At 44.7% G+C, this 12,862-nt stretch overlaps 2 protein-coding genes across 3 annotated transcripts in view; both read right to left on the reverse strand.

Annotated features, from left to right (window-relative positions):
- Positions 1-520: 520 nt before the first annotated feature.
- On the reverse strand, positions 521-5,649 carry SLC35D3 (solute carrier family 35 member D3). The gene is made up of 2 exons (XM_021553112.2): positions 5,199-5,649; positions 521-4,017 (listed from the first exon to the last, which is right to left on the reverse strand). The coding sequence occupies exons 1-2, from the start codon at positions 5,632-5,634 to the stop codon at positions 3,188-3,190; spliced, it is 1,266 nt and encodes a 421-aa protein (XP_021408787.1). The 5' UTR covers positions 5,635-5,649; the 3' UTR covers positions 521-3,187.
- A 2,946-nt stretch (positions 5,650-8,595) lies between these two features.
- The window catches only part of PEX7 (peroxisomal biogenesis factor 7), a 39,829-nt gene continuing 35,562 nt past the window's right edge, over positions 8,596-12,862 (reverse strand). For both annotated transcript variants that reach the window (XM_085576736.1, XM_021553076.4), the window contains exon 10: positions 8,596-11,268. In XM_085576736.1, the coding sequence (XP_085432862.1) occupies positions 11,200-11,268 (69 nt within the window). In that variant the 3' untranslated portion in view covers positions 8,596-11,199. The remainder of the gene's footprint in view (positions 11,269-12,862) is intronic.

The following is a 12,862-nucleotide window of genomic DNA, read 5'->3' on the forward strand; positions in this document are numbered from 1 at the left end:
TAACCACCGACCGCAGCCTGGTCTGGCACAACCCAGTTTCAGCCATAGGCGTGTTATGTACTTTTCATCCAAAGCAAACAGGTAAAAATTAATGCTTAAATCATCTCCTAGTGCTGCCATGCAACATAGAGGATAATACAAATACTTAACATTGTAAAATTAAATTAATATTTTATCCTTTAATAATGTTGTCATGTTATAATGGAACTATTAATAATGAACATCATCTTATTTTATTAATTCTAGGGTTATAACAGCTACACCAGTGACATTTAATCATCTTAAATATATGACCAAAAAAATCACCACTGAGAATCACAGGAATTTTGAGCTGTACCGAGGTCCCAGCACTTCAGAATCCTGTGTTCCTTTGTCTGTCCTTAATCCCTCTGTCCATGACAGTATTTATAGTGTGTGGTCACACGTTGAGGAAACTTGGATGATATAAAGGCACAAGAAAAACTATAAATGAAGCAAAAATGAGCACCCTCGAGCAGCAACAATAAGAAAAGCAGAAGGCTTTTGGAAAGCAGTGCATTTTATTCCCACATCTCATTCTACTATCTTCCACTGATGCTCTTAAAATACCTCAGCACGAGGCAGTATTTTTATTTCGTTGTGCGACAGTGTCTGCTACTGAAAAACTGGATTGCGTTTGCCAAATTCCCATTTTAATTTAGGGAATTTACAGGTAAAAACAGAATACAATATAATCACATTTCAACTATACATGCAAATGTACAACATTGTAACAGCAGCTTTTTAAATAGTCAAAACTGTTTGAATTTCCACAGATTTCTACAATTTAACAACAGTAAGTGGCAGAACATTTAACCTCCCCCCAGGAAAAAGTCCTGAAACAAGAGTCCAGTGGGAGAGCTTCCTAGAGCACGTGTCAAACACAGTGTGTGCACTACAGGATCTAAGACTGGCACCCAGGTGGTTAGAAGATCCACATTTTTTGTGGACAGAAAACACAGTGAGGACAGATCAGAATTGTGGGTTTCTCTCCAACCATCTGTATGATTACAATGCAGCTCAATATTGCAATGAGTTCAGTAATACAGCAACTATAAGTCGTAGGCACAAACTTCTTTAGTCTAGGATGCATTTCAAAAACTAACAAAAGCCCTATTATATTAGCCTAGAAACAATAAATAGTACTTTTATTGAAAAGATCCCATATGGAGCTCGAACAGAAGGTAAACGTGTTTTGGCGTACAGCCAGTACCTCTTAAACACAAGCTATACATAACGTGTAATGTACAGGGCTCCGTGCCCTGTCCCCCAGCTCAGCAGCTACAGGCTTTTAGCATAAATGTCCTTTTAGCCGTCTCTGTCAAAATTCATGGGTGATGCCAGGTCAGCCAACTTCTGCAGTCATTCTGAAAACACACTGCCACAGTACCTGATGTTTCTGCCTGCATTTATTGACAAGAACCTAAAGCTCCCCCAGAGAGCAGTTTTGCAAATATTCCCTGCTGGGCAAATTGCTCACTTCAGACTGAACCCGCTGTGAGGCTAATGCTGCCTGCTCAGCTGGAGGGAGCGCTGGGCTAGGCACTGGTTAATTAGGGAATAATTGATTTTCAGTTCAGTGGCTTAATAGATAATAATAAATAATTATTAATAACAACAATAACAATATTAAAAACAACAACAACAAACTTGGTTCACTTTTTAAGAAAATGGTAATACCTTGTTTCGGTCTGTTGTCAAGCTGGACTCAAATGGCTGCAGCACACTTTCGGGGTGAGAAAAGGTTTCACCCAAGTACTCCCACCTACCAAATGGATATCTTCAGGTGAAAAACCACTCAAACATCTGTTTCCACAGTCTTTTCAGTTAAACAGATGTGGGACAAAATACTAGTATGTTCAGCAGAGGCCTCGCTGGAGCACCTGCTTCCCACTTCCCACATGAGCACATGAGTTTCCAAGGGGAAAGGCAGCTCTGCCCCTTGCAGCCCATGGGGACAGGGATGGTCTGGGCACTGAGGAGCTGCTTCTGCCAAAGCCATGGATGTCCCCGTGCCGAATACACAGAGCATCCCACTCCCCAAGCACTCGGCCAGGGGATCTGCCGGAGCACCGGGCAGCTCCTGCTGCCTGCCTGCACTTTGTTCCACTGGACAGCAGAGCACAGGGACAGCGAGGGCGGATATGCACAAAGCCACGTACCAGCACGTGGCCAGGATGTAGCACAACTGTCCTGCAAAAGCACCCCTGGGAACTTCAGAGTTGGTGTCCCCAGGTCTCCTCTCAGCCTCAGCTTATGAGAGAATGAATGGAGAGAACACCTAGGTTCCAGTCCAGGCTCTGATTCATCCAATTTTAGGGTACAAGGAGGGATAACACAAGGCACAAACTTTCTCCCTAAATTTTTATAGCCCTCCCAAATCCAATCAATACATACCAACATTTCCAAACTCTTTTATTTGAGTCAAGCTAATATTCCAAATGCTACGTATAGTTAAAGCTCATAGATAAACATCCTTCTTTTGCCAGTCAAAGCTTCTCAGAAGCTCAGATGCTTTCATGTATATCACCACAAGACTAAAGGATTTCTACTGAAGACACAAAGCACCCAATGTTAACCACGTCCAAGGCTTGGCCTGGAAGGCTTCAATTCATGAGATAAGAGAGTGATTTTACACCAATATAACTGAAGTGGTACAACCTCTAGCTCTGTTGCAATTGTATTGACACAGAGGAGCACAAAAAAGTACAGTTAATATGAGTTTATATTGTAGGAATTAGTTATGTAGAGTACCTATAATTGGATGGATACAGATACAGAAACACACTGACAGAGCCTCCAAATCACCAGGCTCCAGACACAATCTAAGGTATAAGCCACTGTTGTGTCACTGGTACTGCCACGTATCTCAATGGCACCGATATCCCTCACATTCCCAGCTGCTGGGCAAGCACCCCTTACCCAGCTCTCTGTGTCTGCAGCAGTGTCAGTACCTTAGCTGAGGTGGGTATAAAGTGACATACTGAAAGCAGCTGAAAGCAAGCCCAGAGCATGAGCAAACTATGACCTTTTGCTTTTTGACAATGAGGTAAAATCATCCTGAATGACTTGGATTTCTAAGTATTGATGTGGAAATGTATGCTCTGCCTTCCCCCTGTACAGAAAACCAGGTGTCTGTCCTCAAACAATAAGCTTCCAAATCTGCTTTTTAAGGGTTTGGTAGCTCTTCATTTTCTATCAAATAATCCTTCTTTATATAATTAGCACCCCTCACCAACCTCCATACTCCAAGATAGGCTTCTTTCAATGAGCTTCTGTTCACTTCTTGTGTGATCGTGGATTTTCCCTGAACCACAAGTGCCTTGGCTGATTTCTCAGTGGTGTCCTTCTCTTCCTCTCCACTCTGTCTCTGCCCTGTGGATGATCCTTCCACTGCTGCTTCCTCAGCCCCCTTCACCTGGGATATTGTCTCCATGGCAAACAGAGCTTGGTCTCCAGACTGCCTTTTTCCCTCCTCTTCTCTAGCTTCTTTCTCCAGGTCCTCATAGTTGCTCTGCCGCCTGGTCTCAATGTACTTGGCCACGCAATAAATGATAGACCCCAAGGTGTTGACCACAACACCGGCTATAAATAACTTTGTGGGCTCCACATCATTGAATGCCACCATGCCTACCGTGATGGTGGCTATGCTCTTCACCACCCCTACAAAGCTGGTGGTCACAGCCGAGTTAATGTAAGTGCAGTGAAGGGTGGTAAAGTTCATGGCACAGCTAATCAGGACACAAGCAATAAAGATGCATACCATTGCAGGATCCTTCCATCCTGGGAAGGACCAGACATTGATGGAATCCATGCTGGCGAAGGAGCAGATGATGAGGAAGGGGGTGGCTGAAACAGCAATGGCATACTGAGCTGTCAGGGGTCCATATTCACTATCTACACTGGTTTTCTGAATGAGCACCAGGTAGGCAGCGTGTATCAGCACGGCCAGCACACCTGTCACATAGCCCATAGCATCCCCGGTCAGGTCACCAGCTCCTGTCATGAGAGTCACAGAGAGAAATAAGCATGGGAGACATGGACTAGAGGGATATTTAGGAAATAGGCATCATTGCACTTTCCATAACCCCTAGGATTTGTCATGCTTGTCCCAAGTCTTGACTTCCAACAAATCTCTTATACATTTTTTAAAGCTGCAAACATATTGACTGTTTTTCATACCTCCTCTAAATCCCACATCCAAAATCAGATTGCCTTCTCCCTTTTGTGAAGACACGATGGAAGATTTGTAGCTGAAACCACACACACACATACACACACACACACACAGCAACCCTGAGCATCCTCGTGCCAGCACAGAGCAAGAGACACAGCAGGAAACAGAGCCCAGCAGCTCTGGCTGGCTGGGCTGCCTGCCCTCCAACCCACAGGCCATTCTGCACGCTCTAGCCATGGAGCCCTGTGGGATCCCTGAAGCAGCAGCCTCCCTCCCGAGACCCCTGTCAGTCTCTCTGCAGGTTAAATTACACCCTCTGCATGTGCTCTGCTGTCTGAAGCAGCCCCTAGCCCAGGAGTGCTGTCGGGCCACAAAGTGCCAGCTTTGCCTCCCACCCCACCTATACCTCGACTGGAAAGTAACATGAGTTCTCCTGGCCCCAGAGGGCTGTAGCTGACCCCTAAGCTTGCAACTGCCCTTATAAGATGACACTTGCCCCAGAAGGGCTGCAGCTGTCTCATGGGCTTGCAGCTGCTCCCAGAACATCACATCTACCCCTGTAGATTCACCCACCCGCCAGAAGACTACACTTCCCTCCATAAGGTTGTACCCTCCTTAGAAGGGTTGCAATAAGGTTGCAGCTACTCCCACAGGTTCACACCGACCCCCATCAGGATGCACCTATCTCCAAAAGGTTTAACCGAGCCCTGCAAGAATGTACCAGTCAGAGCGGGACTGCATCCACCCCTGCGAGGCTGCACCTGCCCGCCCGTGCGCCTGCATCTGCCTCCGCGGGGCCGCAGCTGTCTCCCAGAAGTGCACGTCCCCCGTATCCTCGCGTCTTTCTCATCGAGCTGATGCTGCCCTCCCAGTCCCGAGCCCGGAGCCCGGAGGGAGCGGCTACCTCTGCCGCCGCCCGTCCCGTCCTGTCTCATCCCGTCCTGTCCCATCCCGTCCCATCCCGTCCCGGCCCGTCCCCTCGGTGGGTCGTGGTCGCGCTCACCGGCCAGCGCGGCGCCGCAGGTGGTGATGAGGACGGCGACCAGGACGCCGGGCGAGGGCATGCCGTCGCGGAGCACCAGGGCGCCGGTGACCAGGGTGACGAGGGGCAGGCAGCGCTTGAAGACGACATACATGGGGAGGCTGAGGCCGCGCAGCGACCAGAGGGTGAGGGTGGACTGCAGGGTGGCCAGGGCGGCCACGGCGGCGAAGGGGCGCGCCAGGCGGGGCCCGAAGGGCGGCAGCGCCGCCAGCCCCCGCCGCCGCAGCGCCTCCAGCCCCAGCGCCGCCGCCGCGCTGCTGAGGCACTGCAGCAGCGTTAGGAAGGCGAAGTGGTAGCGGGCCAGCAGGAACTTCAGCAGGATGTTCAGCGAGCCCGAGCACAGCCCGTGCGCCACCGCCACCGCGACGCCCCGCGCCCGGCCCCGCCACCGGAGCATCCTGCCCGCGCACGGCCCCGCCGCCCGGCCCCCGGCTCTGCCGCCCGCCCGGCCACCCGCCGCGGCGGCGGCGCGGGGGGACGGGGACGAGCGGAGGCAGGGGGCGGGAGGAGGCAGGACGCGTTCCCGGCAGGGCGGCCACCGCCCCCGACGTGTCCCCCCCGCGCCGCCCCCAGCGTGTCTCCCCTCCTATCCGCGTCCCCTCCCCGCCCTCAGTGTGTCCCCACGCCATCCCCAGTGTGTCTGCGTCGCCGCTGTCGGTGTCCCCCATCCGGCCGCCCCCGCCCCCCGTGTTTCCAGGTTCGTCCCGCGGTGTCCCCCGGAGCACGCCCGGCTCAGCGGGGATGGGAAGCCCCGCCGCTGTCCGCAAGCCCTCCCGACCCCGCTCGGGTGCAGGAGGACGGGCAGCGGGAGCGCACCGAGGTGCTTTCCGCGCGGAGAAAACCCGCGGGGCGCCCGCAGCTCCGCAGCCGAATGCTACCGGCCCGAAAATAATGTGGAAGAGCCGTCTCCCGGAGCGGGGAGATAAGTGCAGGCCCGCGCGTTCCCAAGCAGGGAGTACCGCTTTTCCTACTCCCCAGAAGTATACGGCTTCCCGGGAAAAAGCATCTGTCGAGCCTGCCGGCAGCATTTCTCCCACTGCTCTCCTGCTTCCTCGGCTTATCCGAGGGAGCGCCTTCTCGGGCTGCGAACGGCAAAGAGACGGAGACTGCTGCTAAGAAAAGCAGGAAGAACCAGGGTTCTAACAGAGGGAATTGTCTTGAGAAGTCACCAAAGACTGGTTGCCACACAGCTTTTGAAAGTGGTGTTTTAAAACCTGGTAAATCCTAAATAAGCTGATCGCTTCTCTCGACTTTCCAGACGAGAGTTTTAACAGGAGATGGCAATAGACCGTATCGACTCTTAGGAAAAGGCAAAGCAAAAGCAGTTCTCTCGGGCAGCCAGAGAACTCCCCTCTACCACTCTCCTGCAGCATCAGGCAACACAAGGGAAGGAAAAACTATACTTTTATTCAGAGCTGCCTTATAATATCGATTTCTCTCATCAGGACAGGCAGGGTAAAGCTGACAGGGCAAAGTTAATAAAATGAAACTAGGTAGGCATTAAGAATGAGTGTCTGAAGATGAAAACTGGTAGTGCAGGAAAAGAAACCATAGGTACTGGAGACCAAGCCTAGTTTCAGAACCCACTGGAGAAATGTGCCAATACATTTACATCAGCCTCTATTTGGACTCACCCCAAGCCCACATGCAACACAATTAAAAAAAAAGTGTGGATCACCTTGACAGTGTTTGCAAATGAGAGAAAAACAACTCATTCTGCCAGGTAAGTGCAGATGGAAAAAAATCAGACCCTGCTTTCTGGAAATACTGTAGTCATTTGGCCTAAACCTGAGTGTATCCTCTGGCAGAAACAATTTTGTCACCTCACCAGTGAAATTATCATTAGAGAAGTGAATCTCTGACATTGAAGAGTATCACGCTGAAAAACTACTTTAGGGGCTAAATATTTCCTTGACTGAAACAGAAAAACAAATGTATCAGTACCAAAAATTTTAAGACTATTTCACTTGTAAGGACTGTAGAATAATCATCCTAGTCCATGTGCCTGACCAGACATTAAATCTTGTTGTTAAGGGCATTCTCCAAATACCTCTTAAACACTGATAAGCTTGGGACATTAACCACCTCTCTAGGAACCCTGTTTGTGTTTGAATGCCTGCTTAGTAAAGAAATGCTTCCCAATGTCCAGTCTAAACCTCCCCTGATGCCTCTTTGAACCATTCCTACACATCACTTCAATCCCAAGGGGAAGAGATCAGGCCCCTTTCCTCTGCCCTCCTTGGGAAGCATCTGAAAGTGATGATGTTTCCTCTCAGTCTCCTTTGCTCCAAACTAGACAAGCCCAAAGCCTTCAGACTCTCCTAGGAGGACGTGCCTGCCAGCCCTTTCACCAGCTTTGGGGTACACTGCTGGATGCATTCAAGGACCTTCACATCCTCTTTAAATTGTGGGGCCCAGAACTAATAAATAAATGGAGAACTTAAAGAGAGGCTGCAGCAATACTCAGTTTGGAAAGTCAAGTGTTCGAACACCAAATCCTATCTTTTGGAACTCACCTGTGCTATAAAGGCAGCTTCTCTTGCAACATCTCTCATGGTACACCTAATTCTAATATTGTCTATAGACAGGAAAGGGAGGTGGAGAAGAAGCTGTTGTCCCTTACCAAGCCACGCTTTTCTCAATATGGATTGAGGCCAGGTTCAGTACTAATCTCCCACCACTCCACAGTTACACAGTGTTCTCCTATTGGGGAGATTCACTGGGGAGGAGTTAAATAAAGCAACAATGACACAGGTGAGAGGAAAACAAAAAAATGCAGTAAATTGGTGTCTTCCTAAGGGCATAGATTTTTTATAATGGCTTCTTGGATGAAAATGGTAAAGACCTCTATAAAATGTTTAATGGAAAATTTGCCTTAATTAAAGTCTAATGCAACCATCAGGTCTATCAGATAAGAACTGTGTCAAGTTTTATCCATTCCCCATTCCATGACCCTGAGCACAGCTGATCAGTGCTATTGAAAGGCACAGTACAGCCTGCTTATGCAGCAAAATTTGAGGCCAGAACTGTACTTGGCTAGAAGAAAGAGATCGCTTAATCACTGACACACACTCTGCACAAACAGACACAAAGAATAATTTAAAATTGCTTTCCTTTATGAAAATGAAGATCTGATGGGGCACACAGCCTGATCAATTGCATAAAGTTGCATAAAGTATGGTCTCTACCAGTACAGGGTAGAGACCATCACCCAGAAAAATGTGACCATCACCCAGTATTCATACAAGAAACAAACCATGATTATGATACTCTTCTTAGAAGACACTCTCAGCATGGTATTTACTTTTTGAACAACATTTCTTGATTGGGGAAGTGAACACAAGAGTATAGCCAAAGATACTGTGCGCAATTAATTTAATAGTATTATAGAACAACTCCACACCTTTAGAACTTGATTAATCAGTATGTTTCTTGAACCAAAGAGAAACCCAGAGTTAAATAAAACAAAATCTTTCACAGGAGCAAGTTTGAAAGCAGAAGACATTACATGTTTTAGACTGTTGTTGTTAACTGTTTCAGTAAATGAAAAAAAAAAAAGATTGGAAGATAGTATTTTGGTCATAAAATAAGAAGTATTCTTCAAAACAACTATAGCAAATATTCCCTGAGAATTAAAAATCAGCAACAACTATTGCCAAATTGTTTTTTTCTGTTACAGTGCAGAAATATTACAGCACGTTCTCACCATTTAAAGATCACACAGCAAAATAAAAGGCCACAGTTTTTATTTATTATGTGCATCTTCTGGATGTCCTCATATTTCAAGAGAAATAAATCCAGATAGAGTAACCCTCAGCATTGAAGTTAACCAGGACATGAAGGGAGAGAAGGCAGCTGAGGAAAGATTTAATCCATGTGCTGAGTGTGCATGTTCAGAATTCCTAATTTTTCCCCTTGCGCTAGGTTTTCTAAATTTTCCCTTCCAATTGATAGGCTATGACAGCATTTTGGAATAACCCACTCTCTCTGTCCCCCCAGAAACATGCATATAAAATACACACCTGCCACCAAAATGTTCCACTCAGACAAGCAACTTGTAATCAAAGCAGAAAAGAGAGATAAAACAGAAGAGTGAAGGAACTATTGAAGTTGAAATAATCAATTTTAATGCCTAAAATTAGATTTTATGGCCCGTGGTACTGCTGAAAGCTGCATGCAGCACAGTTTTATTCTGCATTATTCCTCAGCACACAGAATTAAAGTGCAGTAAACGGTTCAGATTTGGTACAGCACACTGTCATAAAAAAAGATAAAATCTATTTTTTGTTATTAATTCAACTCAAAAAGATGCCAGTCTGGAGGCAGTTTGCATTTGGCCAAAAAAAATACAAAATCCAATTTGGATCCAAATTATCATGTTGTAGAAGAAAGTTTTTTTCTGCCCAGCCTATATATCCCATCAATATATGCATGTCTCTCTGTGGCTACCTGTTAGCTCCCTAGCTCTTTGTCCAAGATAGAACAAGCATTCTTTCCTTGCAATTTGCAGGTCTTAGCTCAGCTGAATTCTTTCCTTCATTTCTTCAAAGCACCCAGCAGATCTGGCAGTGTCTGCTATTGGTTGATCTGTGAGTGCTGCAACCCAGGATAGAGCATTTATTAACAGCACACTATGAAAACTTGACCAGAGATCTGCAAAGATCCAACCTGCAAAGAGTCTTTTGATTGTAGTGGTAGCTGAGGTGGGCTAACAGCAGAAAGGAGACAGTTTTAAGAGGGGAAAAAAAAATGACTAGCAGGAAACAAGGAGAGAAGGCTAACACATACCAATGAGTGCTGCAGTACTATCACAGTTTGATCCTAAAATACTATTCAGAGGTGTTTGGAGAAATGTAACATCTGAACATCTCTACTTGCCACAGAAAACTTAGATGGAAGTACCAGCATGTGGGCTGAGGGGTCAAACTGGGAAAGCAAAGTATTCAACATACCTAGAACATGTTGTGCATATTGTAGTGACTGCAATAGTTTGGCCAGGCTGGATTCGCTATGCTTGTATCATGCAATTAATCTGCATGTATATAGGTCAGCTGGACTGGACATCAGTTCTCACTTTGGTAGGCTGTCACAGGTCCAGAAACACTGGATTTATGGCCACATTCCACTTCTATTTCTTGGAAGAACTTTCTAAGTGAAAATAGAAGACAAGTGTAATAGAAGAAATGGTCGTCCAATCTCTAAATCTTGAGGATTGTGATCCAATTAGTTTTGTATGTATTTAATTTCTTCATAACAATTTTCTCTATTATCAGAGTAACTTTCTACATAACTTCATCAACTGTTTTGCTCAAAGAGATCTAAAAGAAAAATATATGAAAATAATCTTTACCATCTTTGTGAAGCAGCAATCAGAAAGGTCAAACAAATCAGCTAGCTATAAAATATGACATTTAACTGTCGATTAAGAGTAAATGCATCATATTGCAAAAGAACATAATGCAACATGACTCACAGCAAATCATAAATGCATCTGGGTGATACAAACTTCAGTTGACATTACAGTACTTTACAGTAAAAAGCCTTTATTTTCTTTTCTTTTCTTTTCCTTTCCTTTTTTTTTTCTTTTCTACAGTGACATCTCAAAATACACTGCCAGTTACTTTTAATCTTTATAAAGAACAAGAAGATTGAGACCTCTCCTCTCATCATTAGCCAGACAGATCACAAACTTGTGTTGGTCATTCAGCTCTGAAGACACCACTGATATCTGCTATGGCCACTCTTCAGCCTCTGAGTAGCTGTGGAACATTTTGCTAGCTCAAGTACTACCTGTACAGTAAACCAAGCCCTGAAGTTTCCACATGTTCAAGTGCACAACACTCCATTCAAGCAGTTCTACTTATAAAGAGACACTGAGGTTAGTGACACTGTTGACACTTTAGCACAAGTCTGGTTGTGGGGAAGAGAGAAAGGTTCCTGGCATGTCAGATAATCTTCTCTTCTAAACAGGAACTGCCAGACACGATGGAGTATAGATCTTGACTAGTTCGTCCCAAGCACAATCCACCACCTACAAAGCAAACAAAATCTATTTAGGTCCTTCACAAAAGTCATTTTTACAAAAACACAGGGAACTTAATGCATATTGTGGATTTAATATCAGTTCATAGTCTGACTTACAATGCTTCAAAATTATACAACAATTAAATTGGTTTTGAATGTAACAAAAGACTGTAACTGAAAATTAAATTAAGGAAGGACAGACACATGTGCAGACCCTGCAATGTTTCTTCCCTTTATAGAGTATAAGGATCCTTTCACTGTAGTATCTAAACATTTCATTACCAAATCTGAACAACCTTCTTATGCTTGCAGACACAGAAATTTGTTATAGACATTTTCCTAGCATCTAGTGCTGAGGAATGAATTATATAGGAAGTTTCCTGAAGAATTAAGCCAGAATTTCACTCTCATGCTTGATAGGCTATGAGATCATCATTTATTGTTGAGAAGAGAGATGTGTATTTGCTGATCATTGAGATTTGGGAGCCATAGTGTTGCTTCAAGCACTACCTAGATCCCCACTTGTCTGATAAGAAGTGGTGCCACTTGTGGCAAAGGCACTTAATAAACACAGTGACTGATTTGAATATAACCACAACTTCTCTGAATTCAATGTCCCAAGCTTCATCCTAGATGTAGGCTTGAACTTAAAACCAGAAAACCAGAAGGTTAACCTAAGTTAAAGATCTTAATAAATAACAAGTCTCCAAGGAAAAAGACTACGAAATGCTTTAAGTTTGAAAATTAATTGAAAATGCACTTTAGAGTCTGCAACAAAATGAAAGGGTTACCCACACTGATAATTACTCAAGAAGATGACCTATCATATATATTCACAAAATATTGTAGGAGACAAGAACTAAGGCAAATAGAACAAAGAGGAGAGCTAAAGAGAAAAAGCTGAGGAGGTCAACAAATAAACGCCAACAAATCTGGCTGAAACCATATTGCATTATCTTTACAATGTCATTTCCAGTTGGGATCACAAAAGATACAGTATTGGATCCTCTGCACAACAAGCTTCCTTCTGCTGCAGCCTGCAATTCCTGTTCTCTTCCAGAGCCAGAATGAACAGCTGCACACTAAGAATTTGGAAATCCAACTACAGTATTTGATTTCAGACTATAATTAGCCCATTTTGTGTTTACTATACTGCACTATTATTCATTTTTATTGCTTCCTTAGCTGGTTCTGCTTAGTTATTTGAAGTGCTTTCCATATACATCTAAATGGGTAAAAAAACCTCTTGACAATGTGTCTGTCTATTCATACGATATAATAGAGCTTTCTGTAGCATAATGTTCTGCTGCATTGCAGTCTCTCAAATCATACCAAAAAGAAAATTTGAGTTTTCCACTAAATGTTGTGTAGAAGCTGGCAATCACATAAACTGCAGGTTTTTTATTATTCTCCACAGCTACAGATCAATGTTCAATAGGAAATACTTTTTATTTTTATAAAGAAACATGAAACAAAAATGACATTTGGAAAAAATCCCATGGGAATTCCCACCTGTTATAATGTAATTAGTATCCCTGAAATCCCCTCTGAACAAATAGTTACAGAACCATTTAATCTAGCAACACTAAAAATAAACAGGG

The sequence above is a fragment of the Lonchura striata genome, chromosome 3, assembly GCF_050655825.1.
Source record: "Lonchura striata isolate lonStrDom1 chromosome 3, ASM5065582v1, whole genome shotgun sequence".
Taxonomy (NCBI): domain Eukaryota; kingdom Metazoa; phylum Chordata; class Aves; order Passeriformes; family Estrildidae; genus Lonchura; species Lonchura striata.

What these genes read in the sequence shown, in the direction of transcription:
- SLC35D3 (XM_021553112.2), bottom strand. Translation starts at nt 5,634, where the DNA reads ATGCTCCGGTGGCGGGGCCGGGCGCGGGGCGTCGCGGTGGCGGTGGCG. An exon ending in CTGCGGCGCCGCGCTGGCCG is followed by an intron (nt 4,018 to 5,198) that starts GTGAGCGCGACC and finishes CTCTCATGACAG; the next exon opens with GAGCTGGTGACCTGACCGGG.